This window comes from Drosophila nasuta, chromosome 2R (assembly GCF_023558535.2).
Source record: "Drosophila nasuta strain 15112-1781.00 chromosome 2R, ASM2355853v1, whole genome shotgun sequence".
In the NCBI taxonomy this organism is placed as follows: domain Eukaryota; kingdom Metazoa; phylum Arthropoda; class Insecta; order Diptera; family Drosophilidae; genus Drosophila; species Drosophila nasuta.
Window position 1 is genome coordinate 12,342,842 of NC_083456.1, and position 20,829 is coordinate 12,363,670.

General features: G+C 38.7%; 5 protein-coding genes and 2 non-coding genes across 9 annotated transcripts; 4 read left to right on the forward strand and 3 right to left on the reverse strand.

The window, feature by feature from the left end:
* Positions 1-820: 820 nt before the first annotated feature.
* LOC132787163 (uncharacterized) lies at positions 821-2,616 on the reverse strand. 3 transcript variants are annotated; one of them, XM_060794079.1, is made up of 13 exons: positions 2,329-2,616; positions 2,214-2,273; positions 2,121-2,153; positions 1,981-2,067; positions 1,822-1,926; positions 1,707-1,766; positions 1,612-1,644; positions 1,458-1,544; positions 1,295-1,402; positions 1,180-1,239; positions 1,087-1,119; positions 946-1,032; positions 821-885 (listed from the first exon to the last, which is right to left on the reverse strand). In XM_060794079.1, the coding sequence occupies exons 1-13, from the start codon at positions 2,581-2,583 to the stop codon at positions 856-858; spliced, it is 1,038 nt and encodes a 345-aa protein (XP_060650062.1). In that variant the 5' UTR covers positions 2,584-2,616; the 3' UTR covers positions 821-855. The 3 variants fall into 3 exon arrangements, with proteins under 3 accessions (XP_060650062.1, XP_060650063.1, XP_060650064.1); XM_060794080.1 differs by lacking the exon at positions 1,822-1,926; XM_060794081.1 differs by lacking the exons at positions 1,612-1,644; positions 1,707-1,766; positions 1,822-1,926; positions 1,981-2,067.
* Positions 2,617-2,934: 318 nt separating this feature from the next.
* LOC132787162 (uncharacterized) lies at positions 2,935-4,859 on the reverse strand. Its single transcript, XM_060794078.1, has 3 exons — positions 4,738-4,859; positions 4,579-4,677; positions 2,935-4,520 (listed from the first exon to the last, which is right to left on the reverse strand). Exons 1-3 carry the CDS (start codon positions 4,828-4,830, stop codon positions 3,054-3,056), a joined length of 1,659 nt encoding a protein of 552 aa, XP_060650061.1. The 5' UTR covers positions 4,831-4,859; the 3' UTR covers positions 2,935-3,053.
* Positions 4,860-7,346: 2,487 nt separating this feature from the next.
* LOC132785777 (uncharacterized) lies at positions 7,347-7,962 on the reverse strand. The gene is made up of 3 exons (XM_060792052.1): positions 7,848-7,962; positions 7,770-7,790; positions 7,347-7,711 (listed from the first exon to the last, which is right to left on the reverse strand). Exons 1-3 carry the CDS (start codon positions 7,935-7,937, stop codon positions 7,430-7,432), a joined length of 393 nt encoding a protein of 130 aa, XP_060648035.1. The 5' UTR covers positions 7,938-7,962; the 3' UTR covers positions 7,347-7,429.
* Positions 7,963-9,848: 1,886 nt separating this feature from the next.
* Positions 9,849-9,928, forward strand: Trnal-uag (transfer RNA leucine (anticodon UAG)). The gene has a single exon. It is a non-coding gene; the product is annotated as a tRNA-Leu (tRNA).
* Positions 9,929-10,285: 357 nt separating this feature from the next.
* Trnal-uag (transfer RNA leucine (anticodon UAG)) lies at positions 10,286-10,365 on the forward strand. The gene has a single exon. It is a non-coding gene; the product is annotated as a tRNA-Leu (tRNA).
* Positions 10,366-12,506: 2,141 nt separating this feature from the next.
* LOC132784967 (serine protease 7) lies at positions 12,507-15,103 on the forward strand. The gene is made up of 3 exons (XM_060790902.1): positions 12,507-12,649; positions 13,042-13,708; positions 14,306-15,103. Exons 1-3 carry the CDS (start codon positions 12,559-12,561, stop codon positions 14,898-14,900), a joined length of 1,353 nt encoding a protein of 450 aa, XP_060646885.1. The 5' UTR covers positions 12,507-12,558; the 3' UTR covers positions 14,901-15,103.
* Positions 15,104-17,174: 2,071 nt separating this feature from the next.
* LOC132786569 (CLIP domain-containing serine protease B8) lies at positions 17,175-19,872 on the forward strand. Its single transcript, XM_060793126.1, has 4 exons — positions 17,175-17,970; positions 18,638-18,734; positions 18,800-19,098; positions 19,163-19,872. The coding sequence occupies exons 1-4, from the start codon at positions 17,430-17,432 to the stop codon at positions 19,489-19,491; spliced, it is 1,266 nt and encodes a 421-aa protein (XP_060649109.1). The 5' UTR covers positions 17,175-17,429; the 3' UTR covers positions 19,492-19,872.
* Positions 19,873-20,829: the final 957 nt, after the last annotated feature.

Below are 20,829 nucleotides of genomic sequence, written 5' to 3' on the forward strand. Positions count from 1 at the left end.
ATCTTTATATAGTTAAACTTCAATTTATTAGTCGTTCATTTAAAGAATGGTTTCTCAATATTTAAAACAGTTTTGTTATTTATTTTGTATTAGAAAATGTACAATTTCAGGGAAATGCCTTTTTTATAACCTTAAGTTTTTCTCACGAATGTATCTATTACATATTCCCATTTACCTTTTTTTAATCTGCTTAATTTAACAAATAAAATATTTCATTTTATTTTACTTTAAGTTTTTGATTATTTCCTAATACTTTTAGTCTCTTCAGTGTGATAAACAAAATAGCTAATATGTGTTTTAGTATTTTAGTTGATTGCTCAAATACCCTTCGATAGTGTATACACTTGAAAATGTGCAGCAGAGATTTCCGATGCTGGTGGCTGTTGATGGGGCTGGGTTGTTTATTTTTCGGGTAATTTGATCCCCTAATATTGTAGGGAATCACGTGTTTCGATTTTGATTCACGTATCATTTGACCCCATTTCATTGCTAGTTTGTAGATCAACACAACATGAAGATGAAGACCTGCTGAACAGTGAACTGAGAACAGAGAACAGGAACTGAGAACAGGCAAATGCCAGCTGTATGAAATTTTAACTTGGAACTTGAGCGTACACGCATCTCCCTCGAGTGACCTTGTTTACAGTTCTTGGGTTTCAAAACAAGAGCACAAGCACAAGGTCCGTTCCACTAATTGATGTTAAACTTGTTGATAAACTCACTTAATTGAAAATGAACAAAAAAAATGGAAATAAAAACGAATAAAGAAGCAGCCCTCAGTGCTTAGCTCATAAACTGATTGATAAAATACGAATGCGAATTGAAGTATATGCATTTATTTATGAAAACATTTCATTAGTTCATCGACAGATTGGTGATGGTGTTCTGTAATAGAATCACTCAATTAGCAAAGCATTTGAAAGATTATTCTTGCAGGCAACTTACAGCCAGATCTCCGAGGGCATCATTCACCTTGCTCACATAAGGAGAAGCGGCATCGGCGGCAGCGGCAATATCCTTGGCGCTGACGGACTGCAAATTATGTAAAGATTAGTTGATGATTGAAATTTTATTTAAAATACTTACGCCTAGTTCACCGATGATGGTAGCACCAGAAGTCTAAGGGGAATATAATTATATTTAGTAATTTAGCTATTATAATTTATTTTCGAAACTTACTGAAACACTGCGAGCTTCTGGCTGCATCTTAGTCTGCACACTTAGGCTAGTAATGGTGTTCTAGAAAATGGGTTTTACTTAGTTTACATTAAATTAGAAATCCCTCCTAACTTACAGCCAAATCGCCAAGAGCTGTGCCCATTGATCCCAGAGCATCGCCAAGCAGATTATAGGACTCAGGTTCGACAGTATCCACCTGCATATTCAGGCTAGTAATGGTGTTCTTAAAAAAAGGATTTTCTTAGTTTCGATTTTAGTTATATTATTGTTTAACTTACAGCCAGATCTCCCAGGGCATCATTTAGTTTGCTCACATAGGGAGAAGCAGCATCAGCAGCAGCGGCAATTGTCTTGGCGCTAACGGACTGAAAATTGCAAATACATTAGTTGATAATACAGATTTTATTTAAAAATTGAGATATTAGTACTTACACCAAGTTCACCGATAATAGCAGCACCTGAAGTCTAAAGAACAATATACGATTAATTAATTTTAATATTTTAAACAAAATTTTAAGGTAACTTACCGAGACACTGCGAGCTTCTGGCTCCATCTTAACCTCAACACTTAGGCTAGTAATGGTGTTCTAGAAAGAGGAATTTTCTTAGTTAACATTAAGTTAGAAATCTCCCTTAACTTACAGCCAAATCACCCAGAGCTGTGCCCATTGATCCCAGAGCATCGCCAAGAAGATTATAAGACTCGGGTTGAACAGGGTCTTGCACACGAAGGCTTGTAATGGTGTTCTAGAAAAAAGGATTTTCTTAGTTTACATTTAATTATAAACTTGTTCAACTTACAGCGAGATCTCCCAAGGCTTCATTCAGTTTCTTGATATAGGGAGCAGCAGCATCGGCAGCAGCGGCAATTGTCTTGGCGCTAACGGCCTGCAAATTGAATTAGTTAATAGAATTTTATTTCAAAATTTATTTATACTTACGCCAAGTTCACCGATGATGGCAGCACCTGAAGTCTAAAGGAGCATAGAAATTTACTTAATATTTATTAAGCTAGGCATATGTTTAAAACTTACGGAGACACTGCGAGCTTCTGGCTCCATCTTGACCTGAACACTGAGGCTGGTAATGACGTTCTAGAAAGAGTATCTTCTTTAGATATAATTTAACTATGAAACTGCTTTAACTTACAGCCAAGTCACCAAGAGCATTGCCCATTGCTCCCAAAGCATCGCCAAGAATATTGTAAGGCTCAGGCTTGACAGTATCAAGCTGTGCGCTTTGAGCAGCTGATCCTAGCTGGTTTTCTATTTGGTGCCTTAGCTTTTCACCTGCGACAGCAATCTTGGAAATATCTCCCATCAGATCGCCAAATGAAATGCTGGCAGATTCGCATTGTTGAGCCACCAAAACGATGGCCAATAGAGTAAAAATTTTAACTTGCATGTTGAGTGTTTGGAACTAAACTGTTTGAGTTCGTTACTTGCCAACTTGATTTATATACTTTGTGCCATTAGTTTTAGATCGCAATAAAAACGTAATTGAATGCCCTAAAATCGCGATTCTTGCGCTTTTCAAGTGGCCAATAAGTCATTGGTTGGCTGTCGGCGCTATGCACTGATTGATGTATGATTTTCTTATCGCGGAGTCGGCTAGACTGTGCAGCTGGTTAACTGATTGAAGATTTCCCCAGTTTTTCGATACGAATAACAATTACTACGCAATTATATAATCTAAGAAAGTGCCCCCTGGGAAATCCTATCGAACGATTCTTAAAATAACCACAAAAAGTTGCAATGCAATAATAATCATTTAATCGTTAGACTGATTATGTTTATATAAAGTGTGTATGTTATTATCTTTTTTTGTTTTCGATAGTGTTATGTACATATATAGTTTTGTATATATTTTTAACTTTAAAGTAGGTTGGCAATGCCACCGAGTATGTTGCTGGTAATATTGAGTGCACCACCAACAACGCCAGCAGCAACATTTGTTGCAGCACCAGCAATGCCGATGGCAGCACCAGCTGCATCGGTGGCAATGTGTCCAGCATCGACGACAATGCCGCCAGCTGCAGTTGTTGCATCCTTGGCCACAGTGCTGGCCACACTGGAGGCATCGGAAGCAACTGCTTTGTCCACACTGGAGGCAGCAGAGTCGATGCTGCTGGCAACATTGGCGGCAGCCGAGTCAACACTGCTGGCAACACTTGAAGCATCGGAGGAGGCATCAGAAGCCGCAGCTGAAGCAACGTTGTTGGCAGCACTGACGGCAGAAGAGGCAACATTGTTGGCAGCACTCACAGCGGACGATGCAACTTTATTGGCAGCACTCACGGCAGATGAAGCAACTTTATCGGCAGCACTGACAGCAGAGGAGGCAACCTTATCGGCAGCACTGACGGAGGCAGAAGCAATCTTATCGGCAGCACTGACGGAGGAAGAGGCAACGTTGTCGGCAGCACTGACGGCCGATGAAGCCACGTTGTTAGCATCACTGACGGCTGCTGAGGCAACATTATCGGCAGCACTCACAGAAGCCGAGGCAACATTATCGGCAGCACTGACGGCCGATGAGGCAATACTCTCACCAGCATTGGTGGCAGCCGAACCCACAGCGTGGTAAACATTGGTAGCATCTGATGCAACCTTATCTGCATCACTAACAGCAGCAGAGGCGATGTTATCGGCAGCATTGGTGGCATCAGAGGCGACTGTTTCACCAGCATTGGTGGCAGCGGAAGCAACATTGTTATAAACTTTGGTGGCATTTGCAGCAATTGTATCCGCAGCACTCACGGCAGCCGAGGCAACATTGTTGTAAACTTTCGTAGCGTCTGAAGCAACATTATCAGCAGCATTGGTAGCATCGTTTGCTATCGAGTTCCAAATGTTGGTGGCAGCATTGGCGATATTATTGGCAGCACTCACAGCAGACGAAGCAATGCTCTCGCCAGCATTGGTGGCAGCCGAGGCAACATCGTGGTACACTTTGGTGGCATTTGCTGCAATGGTATCCGCAGCCTTGGTGGCAGATGAGGCAACATCGTGATACACATTCACGGCAGATGAGGCAACGTTATCGGCAGCACTGACGGCAGATGAGGCAACACTCTCGCCAGCCTTGGTGGCAGCTGAGCCCACATCGTGATACACATTGGTGGCATCGGAAGCAACATTGTTGGCAGCACTAACAGCAGACGAAGCAACATTGTTGGCAGCACTCACAGCAGACGAAGCGATACTTTGTCCCGCCTTGGTGGCAGCTGAACCCACATCGTGGTAGACTTTAGTGGCATTTGAAGCTATGGTGTCTGCAGCTTTGGTGGCATCGGAAGCAACACTCTCTCCAGCATCAGCGGCAGCTGATCCAATAGCCTCCTGAAATATAGTTTCGTTTTAAGGTAGTTCTGTTAAAATAATAAAGAATAAAACTTACACCATCGTTGGAAAGTTCATTGCCAAGGCTGTTGGCTGCTTGTCCGATATCATTGCCAAACTGTGAAGCCGCCTGTCCAATTTGATTGCCAAAGTTGCCCTACAAATACACTTTATGAAGAATATATATCTTTAGGTATTTATCGCATAAATCACATACAAAATCTTGTCCAAGCTCGCCCAACAAGCTTCGTGCACTTGCATTATTTGCCACAAGGGCCAAAACCAACACAAGGCTGGCAATAAATTTCATGTTGAAACTTTCTTTATACAAATTATAATTTTAACTGACAATTTTCGCGATTCGCACCCGCATTTATAGTGGAGTAGCATTCGATAAATTACGATATTGTTATCATTAACAATTTTATGTAGCGCCAGCTATCTAGGGAATTTTCGGGTAGTACTTAAGTATATCTAAGGTTTATCTATAGCAAGACGTATTGTCGTCTATACAATTACGCATAAAATATACCCAATTTCAATTACCTATCGTAATTGTTTCCATGTTGGTTCATGTCGAATTGTTTTGATTTGAATCAAAGTGCAAGCACTCCATATTTGAACAATTTTTAATAAAAAAAAGTATGAATTTTAAAAAGGTATATTTCTCCATAAACGTAATCAAAAAACAGTTTCTAAGAAATAATTAACTTTATATTTTAGTTTATAATTGAGATTGATATTTGAGAAATAATTATTACAGAATCAAATAATTATGGCAAAAGGAATATAATTTTAAATAGAAATATGATTTTTCCTACCTCAAAAAAATCAATTCATTAGAAGATTTATCAATTGTCTAAGTGATTAATAGTCTACGTCTAGTAAAAAGCAGTAAAAGCAAAATTTATAAATTCTAAAATTCAGCGCCTTTATGATAGGCAACATTTATTTTATATTGCCCTCACTATCTAAATAGTATTCCTATTAAAAGATTCAAATCTCTTTAAAATGCGATTATAAAATTCGAGCTCTAAGCATAATAAATTTGTGTACTGTAAAAAAATAAAACTACGAAATAGCGCGAATTGTAAATATGTATAATGGAAATAACAACGATCGATTATGACGACTTTATATTCCTGGGTTTTTTGAATGTCATATCGATATCTACTTTATTTACTTTATAGAATATAATCAAATAAGCATTAATAATACCGTGAAATTTACATTTGAAACTTCCCCCGATTGCTGCTTACCAGTAGCTTAATATTCTTAAAATAGCTGGAACGTGCTTATCTTCAGACTCAATTGGAATTGTCTCTCTGTCTGTGCTGGTTAATTTGTGCGTCATCACAAATACCTCTGAAACAGTTTTATAATCGCTTTCAGATTCGGTTTTTTACAAATAATTTAATGACGACTGTTTGTGTTTACTAAGAGCGAAAATTTTTTGGTATTGGGGTTGCCATTTATTGTTATCAACTTTTGTGAAATTCAACTTCAAATATATATTGGAAAATTAAAATAGGAAACTGCTTTATGAATAGAATAGAAGACTTATGTATATAAGATCTGTAATTTCCTTTTAAGAAATTGTATTGTTGAAATAACTTGAAGAACGTTATTTATATTTTTATATTATTAGATTGATGTTTAAACTGAATACAATGTGTTGTTATGGTGCTTGTTTATTAATAAACTTTGATTACAGAAAACAAAAACAAAACCATAAAAAACATTATCAGCAATTCGTTCTGTAACTTTTAGATTTGTTTATCGATTAATACCTTAATGCCAAACCTTGGCTCGTGTTCGTGTATTATCGATTGTTTTGAACTCATCAACAGCAATTGATAAATTACATTATTTTTGCACTTATCTTTCGCAGGTAAATCTGCTAAGGTTATCGGCGAAATTATGAATGAACGAATGTGAATGAACGATCTGCTTCATGTACTTGAATATGAAATTTATACCATGTATTGCTTTGCGTGTTCTGTTCGCTGCAATTTAATAACAATAATTGCTATAATTATCGTCTTAGACAGAACTGTATAATTTTAATTTTAATTAAGTTTTCATATTAAATAGAGTACACTCATTTTTTCTTTATTATTTTAATACTTTAGCACTTATAATGTAGAATTCATATACCACCATTTACCCTAGCTTTATTATAATGAATCAATTGGGCAAAGTCCACTTTCGAGTGCCGCAAATATTGATTGTGCTTTTTTCCTTTTGCGAACTTCAAGTACAGTAAACAAAATTAGTTTTTTAATGCGTGTTTATTTTGTTACGTCTGGTTGCCCAATCGCCAGACACATTTCAGATATAAATGTGTTGAAGCAATACCCTTAATTTTTTTTTATTATTATTTTTTTTTGTCAACGTCCGGTAATATCTCAAAGTGGATTATTGTTAACCTATATATATCTTACGCGTGGAGAACTGATCCATCATGTTGACAGTTATATCGTAATTGGCTTTCCATATAAATACGAGTCGAATTCTTAGAGCCATCATCAGTCGCAAGAAGTAACAACATGAAGTTCCTAGTCTACCTTTTCCTTGTTTTGGCCGTCGTCTGCCAATTGGCCATGGCCGCATCCGTGGACAGTGATGCCGAAACCGTTGCCCAGGCAGCCGAGAAAATCGCCCAGGAAGCAGCCAGCGCTGGACAGACCATCTACAACGATGGCGCCGCCTTCGGAAGGAACGTTGCCCAGGCAGCTGATAACGCAGCCAACAATATTGCCAACCTTTTCAACTAAAAAACTTTTGTATAAAAATAAATTCTTAAAATTCTAATTTGTTGTAAATTTTTATTTTCAAATCACTTAAAAAAACGTGATCTTCGCTCATATTCATATAAATATTTTTATTTGTTTCACAAATTTAAACTTTTAAGGAATAACATCTTCGCCTTTAAGAGGAAAAACATTAAAAGGACTCGGACTCTGCTTAACTCTGACATTGGTTGCTAACTGTTCTTTAGGGTTTCGGTAATTCTTAAAATCAAAGTTTAAGAAATATTGAATTTGGTTTTTGTCATTATGGCTGTATATATTGGCACGATTCTTGTTTTTGGCCTTCAGAAAATTTAAACGCACAATGGCATTATCTGCTGCGCTTATTTTGAATTGATTTTTACTTTGATTATCCTTGAACATATCTTCAAAGTTGAGCTGTTGAATATGATTTTATATTCGCTATAATTTTTAAGAAAATTTATGAACCACTTACAAACTTTTTTTCCAAATGGAGCTGTTAAATACGATATTACATTAGCTTTAATTTTAGAGAACAAAAAAAATGACTTACCATCTTCTTCTCCATATGGTGGCGAGGAAGTGCTTTTAGTTCGTATACCACACTAAGCAGCAGTATTATCAGCTGTATAAATTGAAACATTCTACTTCAGTTTGCACTAGCTTCATTCCAAATATATTTACAATGGAGCTTTATTTAGAAAATCGATTTGTTGCAGTAAATTTGAATTTTCTTTGCTTTATTAGAATTAATAATAAGAAGCTCTATATTTAAAAAGTTATATTTTAAATTCAACTTTTTTTAGTTGTTAAATTGATATGAATTGAACTTGTTCGTCGATGTCCGACTTCGCTTTTTATTTGGCGTAAAATCAAAGTATATGCCCCAATTTGTACCTTCAGGTCCGCTTAACCCTTTTGTATTTGCATTCTTTTTTGCTATCCTCGCAATTTGTTTACCAAATTTAATCTACAATTGAATATTTTACTTTTTTTTGAAAAGTTTAATATATATAATTACTTACTGATTCATCTAATATATGATTGCTTTCCTCGGGAGTGATTTGTCTATGCTCTCTCATTCTTTTGGCCATATTATTCATAGCGTTCTCAAAACGATTCAAGTTATAAGAATAGACCACACTGAATATTATAAATACAATTAAGACAATGCTAGACGATGTCAAAGTTGACATTCTGTCATCTGGATGATCGCACGCTGTCTGTGCAAAGGGATTCATTGTGGAGTGCTCCAAAGCCTTTCATGGCCCATTGGAAACGCTCTTTGACGCTTCAAACTCAATTTCAAGCACTGAAATGTGTTAAATGTTTTGTGTGGCAGAGTCAATGTTAGGGTCGCGTATCCCGTGGCGGCTTTACCGCCGCAATCGTAATCGCAATTTCAATCGTATGAACATTTATTGTGATTTTTATGCAGCTCGCCAGTGTTTTAATAGATTTTTGCATAAAATACTTCCCAGGGTTAACCGTTACACTTTGGCCTAATGTAAACAAGTTATAAAATGATCGTAAAATGCAACGCAAAAAAACAACGAAAAGAAAAACGAAAACTAAACTATACCGCTATAAAAATGCTATAAAATATGCTACCGTCTGAAGTAAAAGGGAAATGCTTTTTTATGCCGACTGCGAATTTGCGAAATGCACAAATCGTAAAAAAATCCACGGGGTGTGTGCAAAAAGACTTCCTTCGACCTACAAGGGCAAAGGCACCCAAAGGTGTAAGCGTTTACATCTTGCCCTTTTCCCCTTCTGCGTTGAGTTCCCGCTTCGCTGAAGTCTTTTGTGTCCCGCTCATTATCGCAAAATCAAAATGTGTTTGCCAATGAATTAGAATCGCCCAGATGGCAATGACTCGTAAAGCATTTGACATTGTTATTGCTAAAGATACTATTGTTGATTTTTTACTATCGCTTTCTTGGTATTGCTTACTTATACATATTTTGAATAAAGCTAACATAGTTTAGGGGTATCATTTGAGTTAAAATATTATATGTAAGTTTGTTCTATATATTCGTCTTTTGTCAGATAGGTAACTTGAATAAATTGTAATATTCAGTTATAATTTAACATATTTTTATAAAATATATGTATACATAGATTATATATTTTTTATAATTAGTATTTTTATTTAATTATTTTGTATATTTTACTTTATATTAAAATTCAAATTTGTAAAGAATAGCTCTGATTTATTTATTTTTAATATAATATATACATATTTATATATATTTTTTTATTAATTATTATTATTTTTTTATATATATTTATTTATAATTTATTAATTTTTTGATTTATTTATTTTTATATTAAAAATGTTTGACGAAAAACCTTGATGAGAATATTATTCACATACTACGATTCAAATTGGTATTAGCAATACAAGTCTACTACTATTTCAGTTTGCTACTTTTTGTAAAAGCAGTTAGGCAACACTTTTGTAAATCATCCCCAAAGTTAGGCCAGATTTTTAACATTATGAGGCTCGCACTGCTGTTGCTTCAAAATGTGCATTTGACACGAGAGCAGCAAAGGCAGCGTGGCCGAGCGGTCTAAGGCGCTGGTTTTAGGCACCAGTCCGAAAGGGCGTGGGTTCGAATCCCACCGCTGTCAAGATGATTTTTTGAATAACATTTTTATTTTGTTCAAATTTATATTTTTACACTGAAAACATACAAATGTAATATGGGTTATTGGCATTGGAAAACCATTAAATCAAAAATCACATAAATTTCGATTTAATTGATTTTCGTTTTAGGTCGTAATACACGTATAAGTGCGAGCCAAATGACTGGAGATCTTAAAACCTGTGTGAATGACTTTCACTTTCATATTTTGTACTAATGTTTAAGTTCAATGATTCATTACACGTGCATTAGACACAATACGGATAATGAGTTCTACTAATAGAACAATTCTATCAGAATGTCCCATGTAAGTTGTGGGTCTTGAAACAAATCGGCGCCATACGGCAGCGTGGCCGAGCGGTCTAAGGCGCTGGTTTTAGGCACCAGTCCGAAAGGGCGTGGGTTCGAATCCCACCGCTGTCAGAGAGGAATTAACCTTTATTTTTTTTATTTTTGGTGGTTGCAAGTGCTTTTATTGCATGCAGCCGCGACTTCTCTACGCTTAATTGGACCATCTGCACGCCCATTTTCCGGTACAGACGTTTATCTGGCGTTGACATTTCCAGCGTGCTCGTTACTTGAATTTATTTGAACCCTTTCCTTTTAGCGGTAACATGTTGATCTTGTTGGTAACCCGCAGTGGCCGTCCAATTTGAGAACGAAATGAAAGGGAAATGACAGGAAATTAAAGGATTTCGCGGTTTCAACATCCAACTAGAAACTGTCCTCGCTGCGGGGCGAACTTTGAAATACACAATGAATGAGTCAACCGCTGTGGTAACTGCAGAATAACCTACTTCACTCAAATATAATAATTAGGTAAGCGAATGGCAAAGATATTCTTAAGCAAAGAAACGCAAACTTCTGTGCTCTAATTATTCAAAATGTAAATGTGCTACCTACACTACTATTTGGAGTAAAGTTGAAAGTGTATTTTGAATGACTGTGCAACGGATTTCCCGTGACGCAGAATATTTCTTGACGTACATAAAGTACATCAGGATCTAATTGCTAGAATATAAACATGTTAATCATTAAAAGTGTTCCATATTTAGATCCGAGAATGTTTTCTATGAAATGTGTGTCACTTTATGTCTACTCGACTGATTTCTATATAAAAATGTATTTAATGAATCTAATGACTGCGTTATGCAGGTGTTTATATTCTGCCTATCAAAGCTTCAGGGTCACGTCTTATTATTTAACAAGTCTTCAGCCAAGATGTCGCTTGGTTGCGAAATAATTTGCTTCAAAATTAAAGCCTGTCTGCGTTTAAATTTAATTAGACGGGATAAACAAAAAAGATTCGTATACTGTATTTATTTAGCTGCCAACTTGATAAGTTAATTTAATAATAAGATGTAAAACGGCAGTATTATAAGCGTCTTAATTATAATACAAAATTAACTTATCTTAATAAAGGGAATAAAGGCGACGAAATTATAAGGTGTAAAATACTTAACACCTGGTACAATAAGCTAATCTAATCTAAAGCGTAATATTTATTAATCATGCTGATAATGGGAAAAACTGTAAACAACTTGGATGGGTAACATCTTCATTTAACTGTTTAATCAAGTTGTGGTGAACTCAACTTGGATAGAATATGGATTAATAACTAGTTTATACGTATTCCTAGTTCAGTGGGATTCTGTTAGTCATTAATATATCATATTTGAAGTTCATATGTTACATAGTACAATGCAGTTGATTCAGCTCAGCGATCGGCCGCAGTTTATGGAAATTTTATGACATGTGAAGCCGTTAAGTCAACATTTACCATTAAGAACTAGTTAACGGTCTGCGGTAGGTTAGTCCCGGGAAGCGGTTTTATTATTCAATATATTGACAAATCTTTCTCCAGCTCGTTTTCTGTGTAAATCACATAAAATTCGCACATTAGATAATTGCGAACATTTGACTCTTTGAACCTGGTTGGCAGCACGACAAATTGACGCCAAATGAATTAGCTTAACATGTGAAATTGTGGTAGAGCACAATTAACTGTGAAGAGATGAGTAACCCAACCCGTTCCAAGGTATACGCAATATAGAATCGATTGAATGAAAAACTTCGTCATACCTAATAAGTTACGCAGCGGAACACGGATTCTGAGCAGACGTCATTGATTTGAGGTTTTTGATTTTTCGACTTTTTGTGTGACTTTGGCTTAGTTCATTGCACCCACAACGCACTCTTCACTTGATGACCAGATTTTTCCCGTATTCAGTGTAGTTTTCGGAGGTTGTTTAGTGTCACCTAGTGACATGCATATCGGCTATCTAAGATGATAACTTTTAAATGCTAGAAATTGTCTTGACCACAAGTTAAGCCCCTTTCGGTCAAGACAAAAGCGTCTCATTGATGTTGATCACAACCCGCTGATTAACTTTGCGCACGAGCGAGCGACTTCTTAGTACCGGTTCTCCATATTCACACACTCTCGTTGTCGTATTCATAATACGAACTCTCAAGCTGAGACTCTCGGGTTGTGTTCTTGTCTCTCATGCTATGTGGATCGGCTATAAAAGGTCTCGGTCCACTTGCATCAGTTCACAGTCGCAGTTCTAGTCTCGGACACGGAATCAGAGCTTAATCAGAGCTTAAACAAATCGCATGCCAAACTCGAGTGTTAACAAGTTCACAATCATGAAAGTGTTTATATTTTTGCTGTGCATTTGGGGAGTGGAGTTAACAAATGGTCGATGTAAGTGTTGACCACAGCAATTAATGTGATTTTAATGTGCAAACAGTGCTTAGGCTTATAAATTAAAAGAGAAAAAAACCCGTAATCCCTTTGGGGAAGCGCAACTTTAAAGTGATGCATCGAGTGTGTCAAATGCACTTTGGGATATTACCAATATATGAATCAATTGAAACTTTAAAGTATTGCATCGCGTGTGCCAAACGTACTTTGGGATATTACCAATATATGAATCAATTGAAATTTTGTCAATATTTTTTGGTAATTTTCCTAAACAGCAAACCACACACTGTTGATTTTTTTGTAGTGACAACCGCAAGAATGTCCCAAGTCGCGTGTGCAGCCGCGTGATTCCCCCAAGAACCAGATTGTTGATCGTTTGTCTTCTCTTGCAGATGCTCGCTGCATAAATCCCAATCAGCGAGCTGGTCTCTGTGTGCAGATCAGTGAGTGCCAGACCTTGTATTCGGTGTTGCAGCAACCGAATCTGTCGCCCAATGAAAAACAATTTGTTCGAGAGTCCGGTTGTGGTCGGGGCAGCGATAATCGTCCCTTTGTCTGCTGCACTGCGGACACAGGTTATACTCGCAGTCGTCGTATAACGCCGAATTTTCCCGACTACGGCGACTTTGGAGAGAGCTTTAACAACAACTTTAATAGCTTCGACTATGGCTGGAATCAAGCCCCATCGAGTGATCAACGCACGGTCCTATTTCCCAGACAGGAGTCGCGTCCCTGGAGCTTTGGCAATGAACAGAGCAACGATAGAGGTTTTGGTCGCTCTCAAACGCAACAGCCACAGGTGCAGCAACAACAACAAGGCGACGGCTCCAGTTTATTGCCCCAACCTCCGACCTGTGGTGGCGTGACCATCGACAACAAAATTTACGGTGGCGAGGATGCCGATCTCAATGAGTTTCCCTGGACAGTGTTGCTGGAATACAGACGCCTCAATGGCAATGGCCTCTCCACCAGCTGTGCGGGAACGTTGATCAATCAACGTTATATTGTGACTGCAGCACATTGTCTCACTGGACGCATAGTGCGCGAAATTGGACCACTGTAAGTTTTGAAAAAATTAAAAGGGGATTCTTTTAGGTGCGAACTGGTTTTGCATTTCTAACATCCGTAACGAAAGTCTAGCCAAATGCTTAATCATAATTTAGAGAGCCACTTGTGCTGTGACTGAGTGAGTTCTTCGAACTGAGCAACGCTTTCCAAGCAAAGGCAATTTAGCTTAATAGGAATCCCCGCAACGCGTGCAGAGCTCCCAAATGTAACACTCCCCTCCAAAAGCAAAACAAAAACCGTATTGGATATTGTTTTGGCTCATTTATTGTTGGTTTGTTTTCTAAATTCAAGAATTATTAATTAGCTGGCTAAACGCTGAAACCAGATTTTAAACGCTTGCGCTGCTTGTTAGCATGAATCATTGCTCAACCTGAGAAGGGTGGCGGGGGGTAACGGGTTCAAAGTGGATAACAATTCGTTACGCTCTTAATTTACTTGACCGGTCCGGTTCGCTTGGGTGCCTGACTGCCAGTCTGGTTGGCTGGCACGTTCGCACTTTTAAAATTCAATTAGCTATATCTGATTTCCTGCTTAATGAGCACCTTTAACACTAACACTAACACAAACACTTCCACTTCCCCACTGCAGTGTCTCGGCGCGTCTTGGCGAGCACGATACGCGCACCGCTGTCGATTGTCCGCCCGGTGGCGGCGCCTGTTCACCGGCTGCCCAACGCCTGGGCATCGAGGAGATGCGGGTCCATGAGCTGTACAAGGAGACGACCCCCAATCAAATGCACGACATTGGCCTGGTGCGTTTGGAACGCGATGTTCGCTACTCGAACAGCATTCAACCTGTCTGCCTGCCTTCAGTGGTGGCGCCGGAAACGAAGCGTGCCGGACAGCAATACACCGTAGTTGGCTTTGGCCGCACTCTCAAGACCGCACGCAGTCCCATCAAGCAGAAGCTGGTTGTTGGCTACGTGGAGCCGGCAAAGTGCCGCAACAAGTTTGCCGAGCGCAAGATTAGCATTATGCCCACTCAGCTCTGTGCGGGTGGCGAATTCTCACAGGACAGCTGCGATGGTGATTCTGGTGGTCCACTGATGCGATTCCGCGACAACTCGTGGGTGCTGGAGGGCATCGTTTCCTTTGGCTACAAGTGTGGACTTAAGGATTGGCCGGGTGTCTACACAAGCGTCGCTGCCTACGACATCTGGATTAAGCAGAATATCAGAGCCTAAGCGAGAGAGTCTTTTCTTTTTGTTGTTGCTAAGTAGTTTTAGTTTTAGTCGAAAGCTCGTATTGTGATCTTGCCGCTCATATTCGCACAAATTATTCATGTATTCATTTAACACACAATTAAATATTTATTCATAAGTGTTAGCTACTCGTGTATTTAGTAAATAAATAAAAAAAAATAACAATTAACCAATAGACATGTGAATGAACTGTGTGTTTCTAAAGTGGGGTTGGTTTTTCCAACCGAAACAATCGCTAGCCATTGACATTGCAACCGCGCTTTAATTGGCCACCGCCAATAAGCATAAACCACAAGAAAACTTCCGGTCAACAGCTGCTTGGACTTTGGTCAACCACGGCTTCGGTTGCGTTTTATTGCCGACTACGCTTGAGTCTTATTTAAGACATATCAATATGGAAATTGCTATCATCTGCCCAGAGTTTCTTTGTACCCTTTTTCTTCATGGTTACAATAATTAAACAGTTGGTGCTAAGTTGTTCATAATTAAATTGATTAGCCTGTGAGGAATGTCGATAATTTACAAATTTAAATGGTGCATTGCTTTTGAATGAGACAACGAAATCGAAACTATTTCAATTACTCATACGCTGTGTTGCGAAACATTTAACATACTTGGTTCTATCTCCCTTGGGAAATTTTTAGAATAAGTGAATCAGAATAATCTTTGACAATTATTTTTGAATTTTTTTTTAACCTTTCTATAAATGACAAAGAATAGTAATTTATATAATTTATGTATATATAATTGATGGTAATTTAAATAATTTGTTAGTACTATTTTGTATATATTTTTTTAACATATGTAAAAGTGAGCAACAATTTATTTGGGATGTGAACTTCAGTTTTTTTGTTGTTTTAATAGTTTCTCTTGTGCAACTTACTAATCATTGCAATCATTGAAGTTGAGAATAGCTTGGGATTGAAGAGCAGTTGTTGTTTGGATAAATAAGTATGATAGTGATAATGTATTTCTACCATTAGACTTAACCTTTTAATTAATTTTCCTTACTGATACTAAATAAAATAAGTACATGACGTTTGTGTTCGGTTTATCCTTTTGTAAAATATTGTCCACCAAACCCGTAACATCGAATATGGAATTACCATTGGATTAACGGCAAATGCATCGTAAATAGGCTAACTTTTCATTGCAAGCCCAGAGCGGAAAATATTCGATAAATGTATCTGTTAGATTGTTTCGAAATAAGAAATTTCGTATTCCTAAAATGTTGGTAACACTTCATATTGAGTAATACTATACCTAAAATAGTTTGGAGTTCCCAAATGTGCTTCACCTGCTTTGGGTAACTTGTTTTTCAAAACAATAAAATGTGCGTGTCAATGTTGTTGCGGAAAAACATTTTCCGTGTGATATCAAATCGGAAATTGGGTACAATTTTTGTGAGTAACAACTGATGGATACATTCCATTAGATATGTTAGTAGTTTCTTAAATGCAATCTAGATTCTTAAATTTTATAACTTTCTGAAATTTATAAGATGAAATAATTTTGTGAAGAAATCACAAACCCTTCAAAAACAAATCAAATAAATTCAGTGTTTCGATTTTGAGCAATTATTATTTTATAGTTAAAATATTACATATATTGTGCTCTGGTTTTTTCATTCACATTTGAAAGTGATTACCACGAATTATATTATAATAACATTAATAATGTACTAATGTCAACTGTCGTTAAAGCTGTGAGTAAAGCTTTGGGTACGATTTAAAAGCTCGCCCGAAAAGTAGGCAACACGCGATCATCGGAGCAGCGAATGAAAGTGAAACCGAAACTGAAAATAAAAATAAATGAAAAAGTTTCAATGCTGAGCGACGCGCGTCTGATTGCATAACCGGACCCAGGGACCGGTTAGCGGGCGACGGGGCGGGTGGAGGCGCAACGAAAAAGCTTGACCGTTGCTCCCGTTTCGTAGACGTCGACTGCAGTTTTGTGTGAGCTCGTTTTGGTGTCACAAGCGCTTGGCAGGGCAGCAGCTGTTAGTGTGGAGACGAAGACGAAGAAGCAGACGAACACGCGGAGGGGGAATTGAGTTATCGTTTATTTTTATTTCATTTTTGGCACTTTGAGCTTCGGCTCTTCCGACTCCGAAACTGAGGTTTCGGTTTCGGTTTTGGTTGCCGTCAGCTGCTCTTGTTGTTGTTGTTGTTGCTGCTGCGACCGCGAATGTCTCTGAGCGGTTGTTGAGTCTCTGCCGTCGGAGTCTCTGTCTCGCGCGTCTGCAGCATTCAAATTGAATTTCAATACACGGCGGAGCGTTCACGCGAGCGGATTCACATTGTGTGTGCGTTGGGCATTACGATTTTGCCGTATCGATCGAATTAACGTTTTGCTTTTTGTCGCCTTTGTTTGCGATTGCGTATACGCCGCGTCTGCCCACTGCAGTGTTTACACATTACCTTGCACTCTCGTGTCATTCGTGTCGTGCCACGTTTTCTTCTTCTGTCGCGACTTTGGCGTCTTCTCTCTTCGTGTCACGATCAATTGCTGATGTACCTGTACCCCAACAACGGCGCATTGTGGGCGACCAGCGCATTGCTCGCCCTTGGCTTTGCCACCTGCACGCTGCAGTCCGTTGATCCACTCGTCCCGCCCCCCGACTGCGATATACCCAACGAAACGAAACGCGGCATCTGTGTGCAGGTGAACGAATGTGCCGCCTATTTACAGGTGCGCAATGTGACCAATTTGAGCTCGGAACGCGTAAATTTTCTAAAGAAGGTTCAGTGCGACAGTACAGAGGCAGAAAAAAGTGATGCCGATTACAAGCCACTTGTTTGCTGTCCAGCCAATGGCCAGGACTATCTCTATCCGGTCATACAGTTCTCCAAGTTTGAGTATCGTCGCTTTTTGGATGTAACGGCGCGTTTCAAGCGCAAAAAGCTCAAGCGTCGCATACAAACGGTGGAGCCGAGCACGGGCTTCAATTTGTTGAACGAATGCGGCAAGCAGGTGACAAATCGCATCTATGGCGGTGAAATTGCCGAGCTGGACGAATATCCCTGGCTGGCACTGTTGGTCTATCATTCAAGTGAGTTGGGTGTCTGGGAACATCGTTTATCGCTGATTACGTTTAATAGCCAGACTATTATAAATAACTAACTTGAAGGAATACTTTTCTCACTTAGCGAACAAATTGAAAAGTACAGAAAAAATAGAAAATTTAATATAATTGCCATTTATGATTTGGTTTAACATATTTTCATTTAGTGACCAAACTATCAGTAAGATTTACTTTGCTACATATATTTTCCTCTTGACGGTTACATACTATACAAAAAAGAAACCAAGAAAGCACAGAAAATAGTTATAGTGGTTTTCATTTAAAGGCCACACTAAACTGAAAACTCACTTAGCGGCATATCTTCCTTGCTAAGTGAACACACTAAAATAATTTTAGAAATAAAGATAATTTATGGGTTAGTGACAAAAAAATATAAAAATAATAACTTTGTAAAAACGTGTTAACGTTTGTCATTATTTTAATTTAATGACTTCTACATATTAATACTCACTTAGTGGCCCTATTTTCACACTTTGGCGCCACACAAAAATAATAATAAAGTTTAAAAAGAAAACATAGTACAAATCTATAACTTTAACTAATACATGTCGTTGAACGACCTTTTTAATAACTCCAACTTGTGGCCGTTAAACGAACTAATAAAAATCAAAACTAATCGTTGTTTTTTCTACAGATGACTATGGCTGCAGTGGAGCTCTGATCGATGATCGTCATATACTAACAGCCGCCCACTGTGTGCAGGGCGAAGGCGTGCGAGAGCGACGTGGACTGTAAGTAATAAGATCTTCGGAATTATAGTTCGTCTATTAACATAGTATTTTTATGCGTTTAATAGCAAACACGTGCGTCTGGGTGAATTTAATGTGAAGACGGAGCCAGACTGCATAGAGGAGCCGAACTATTTGAGTTGTGCGGATGCCGCACTGGATATTGCCTTTGAGCACATTCATGTGCATCCGGAGTACAAGGAGTACTCGAACTACAAGTACAATGATATTGCCATTATACGACTGAAGCATCCGGTTTCATTCACGCACTTCATTATGCCCATTTGCCTGCCAAACAAAAGCGCACAGACGCCGCTCGTCGAGGGCCAAATGTTCTCGGTCTCCGGCTGGGGACGCACCGATCTCTGTAAGAAACAATGCATATGAACAATGATAGTTAAATACTAATTACTTTTATTTCTCTTTTCCAGTCAATAATTACTTTATTAACACGCACAGTCCCATCAAACTGAAGCTGCGTATTCCCTACGTCTCCAACGAGAACTGCAGCAAGATTCTCGATTTATATGGCGTTCGCTTGGGACCGAAGCAACTCTGCGCCGGAGGTGAAAAGTCAAAGGACACGTGTGCTGGCGATAGTGGAGGTCCTTTGATGTACTTTGATCGTCCACACTCTCGCTGGGTGGCCTATGGCATCGTTAGCTACGGGTTCACACAATGCGGCTCTGGACCCGGAGTTTATACGTCCGTCTTGAGCTACATGAGCTGGATCGAGAGCATCATAAAGGCGCAGAGTTAAGAATTTCGAATTTATGGAATGTTGGCACGTCAAGATTGACGTCAGATTTAGACTTTGGGCTGTTTTATTTTTGTGCTTTTTGTTTTTTGTTTTGCTATTCAAAGAACGTTTAACAATTAGGGGCGCCTAGGCGAACGAGGGGCTGATTGACGTGGGTGGGGAGGGAGCGAGGGCATTGTACTGTTTGTGTCTCTAAATATTTGTACATATTTTGCTAATTATCTAACTTTTTTCACCTTACAAATAGTGTGTGTGTGCTGTGCGTATGTGAGTGTGAGTGACTACGTATATGTATATGTATGTATGTGTGTGTTAACAAAAGTCTGAAAAACATGTTTCTATTTAAATAATCTATTAAAATATTTACACACACTTGTGGTTTCAATTAATCAAATGCCAGAAATGTTTCGAGACTCCATCTTCAGCACCGGCCTTGGCGATTTGATAGTTGGATTTATGGCTGCTAACTGGAGCTGGATTTCTGTTGACCAAGTCTCTGTTGATGATGATGATTCATGTTGGAAAACGAAATTACAATATACAGTATTGCCCTTGAGTGATCGACGAGAGTTGAAAGAAAATGGCCAACAGGGAGACAGTCGTCAGTTGTCAGCCGTCAGCTGTTTCACTACTTTTCCAGCAGCTGGTTAAACTTGATATTGCAGTTTTTTGATGTCGTCATTGATTGCCACACTTTGCTTTCACTGCCCATTCGCGTGCACCAGTCGAACATCATCAGCTCCAGACCTGACACGGCTCGACTCTCAGTCGCGACTCATTTCGACTCGGCCAATTTAAGCGACAATGATGCAATGCAGCCAACGAGTCAGCAGCGAAGTCGTGGACAAGACGAAGACCACGACGAAGACGAAGACGCAGCCGAACTCGCAGTCGAAGTCGAAGTCAACTGCTGCCCAAAATTCAAATCGATGTCATTCATCCATCAGGCAGGCAGGCGGTTTATAGCCAAAAATAGCAGCAAAACAAAGCACAACATTTGTATGCACAGTTAGCTGCCAGTTGGCTTGGCCCCCTTTTCCAACACTCCCCCACTCACCCGCGCTTTGGGCCATCGTTCTTCACACTGTGCCACTGACCAAAATTGGCCTGACCAATTGGCTGAATGATGATCATGATTGTCATTATCATCGTTGTCATCATGACGAAGACAAGCTGTGCGTCAGCGCAGTGAAAGTGAACTTGACTCTTTGACGCGCTCATCTGGATGCTGATGTTTGCGTTAATGTTAATGTTAATGTTATGGCTCATATGTGAGTGTGTGTATACACACACACACACATACGTATATGATATATGCCACATTAATATTCATGATGA

Coding starts and splice junctions, on each gene's coding strand:
- LOC132787162 (XM_060794078.1), bottom strand. CDS start 4,830: ATGAAATTTATTGCCAGCCTTGTGTTGGTTTTGGCCCTTGTGGCAAAT. Junction 4,678..4,737: donor GCGAGCTTGGACAAGATTTT/GTATGTGATTTA, acceptor GTGTATTTGTAG/GGCAACTTTGGCAATCAAAT. Junction 4,521..4,578: donor ATGAACTTTCCAACGATGGT/GTAAGTTTTATT, acceptor ACTATATTTCAG/GAGGCTATTGGATCAGCTGC.
- LOC132786569 (XM_060793126.1), top strand. CDS start 17,430: ATGTACCTGTACCCCAACAACGGCGCATTGTGGGCGACCAGCGCATTG. Junction 17,971..18,637: donor ACTGTTGGTCTATCATTCAA/GTGAGTTGGGTG, acceptor TTTTTTCTACAG/ATGACTATGGCTGCAGTGGA. Junction 18,735..18,799: donor GTGCGAGAGCGACGTGGACT/GTAAGTAATAAG, acceptor TGCGTTTAATAG/CAAACACGTGCGTCTGGGTG.
- LOC132785777 (XM_060792052.1), bottom strand. CDS start 7,937: ATGTTTCAATTTATACAGCTGATAATACTGCTGCTTAGTGTGGTATAC. Junction 7,791..7,847: donor ACCATATGGAGAAGAAGATG/GTAAGTCATTTT, acceptor CGTATTTAACAG/CTCCATTTGGAAAAAAAGTT. Junction 7,712..7,769: donor TCCATTTGGAAAAAAAGTTT/GTAAGTGGTTCA, acceptor CATATTCAACAG/CTCAACTTTGAAGATATGTT.
- LOC132784967 (XM_060790902.1), top strand. CDS start 12,559: ATGCCAAACTCGAGTGTTAACAAGTTCACAATCATGAAAGTGTTTATA. Junction 12,650..13,041: donor GGAGTTAACAAATGGTCGAT/GTAAGTGTTGAC, acceptor CTTCTCTTGCAG/ATGCTCGCTGCATAAATCCC. Junction 13,709..14,305: donor GTGCGCGAAATTGGACCACT/GTAAGTTTTGAA, acceptor TCCCCACTGCAG/TGTCTCGGCGCGTCTTGGCG.
- LOC132787163 (XM_060794079.1), bottom strand. CDS start 2,583: ATGCAAGTTAAAATTTTTACTCTATTGGCCATCGTTTTGGTGGCTCAA. Junction 1,927..1,980: donor AAGCCTTGGGAGATCTCGCT/GTAAGTTGAACA, acceptor CCTTTTTTCTAG/AACACCATTACAAGCCTTCG. Junction 1,403..1,457: donor ATGCCCTGGGAGATCTGGCT/GTAAGTTAAACA, acceptor CCTTTTTTTAAG/AACACCATTACTAGCCTGAA.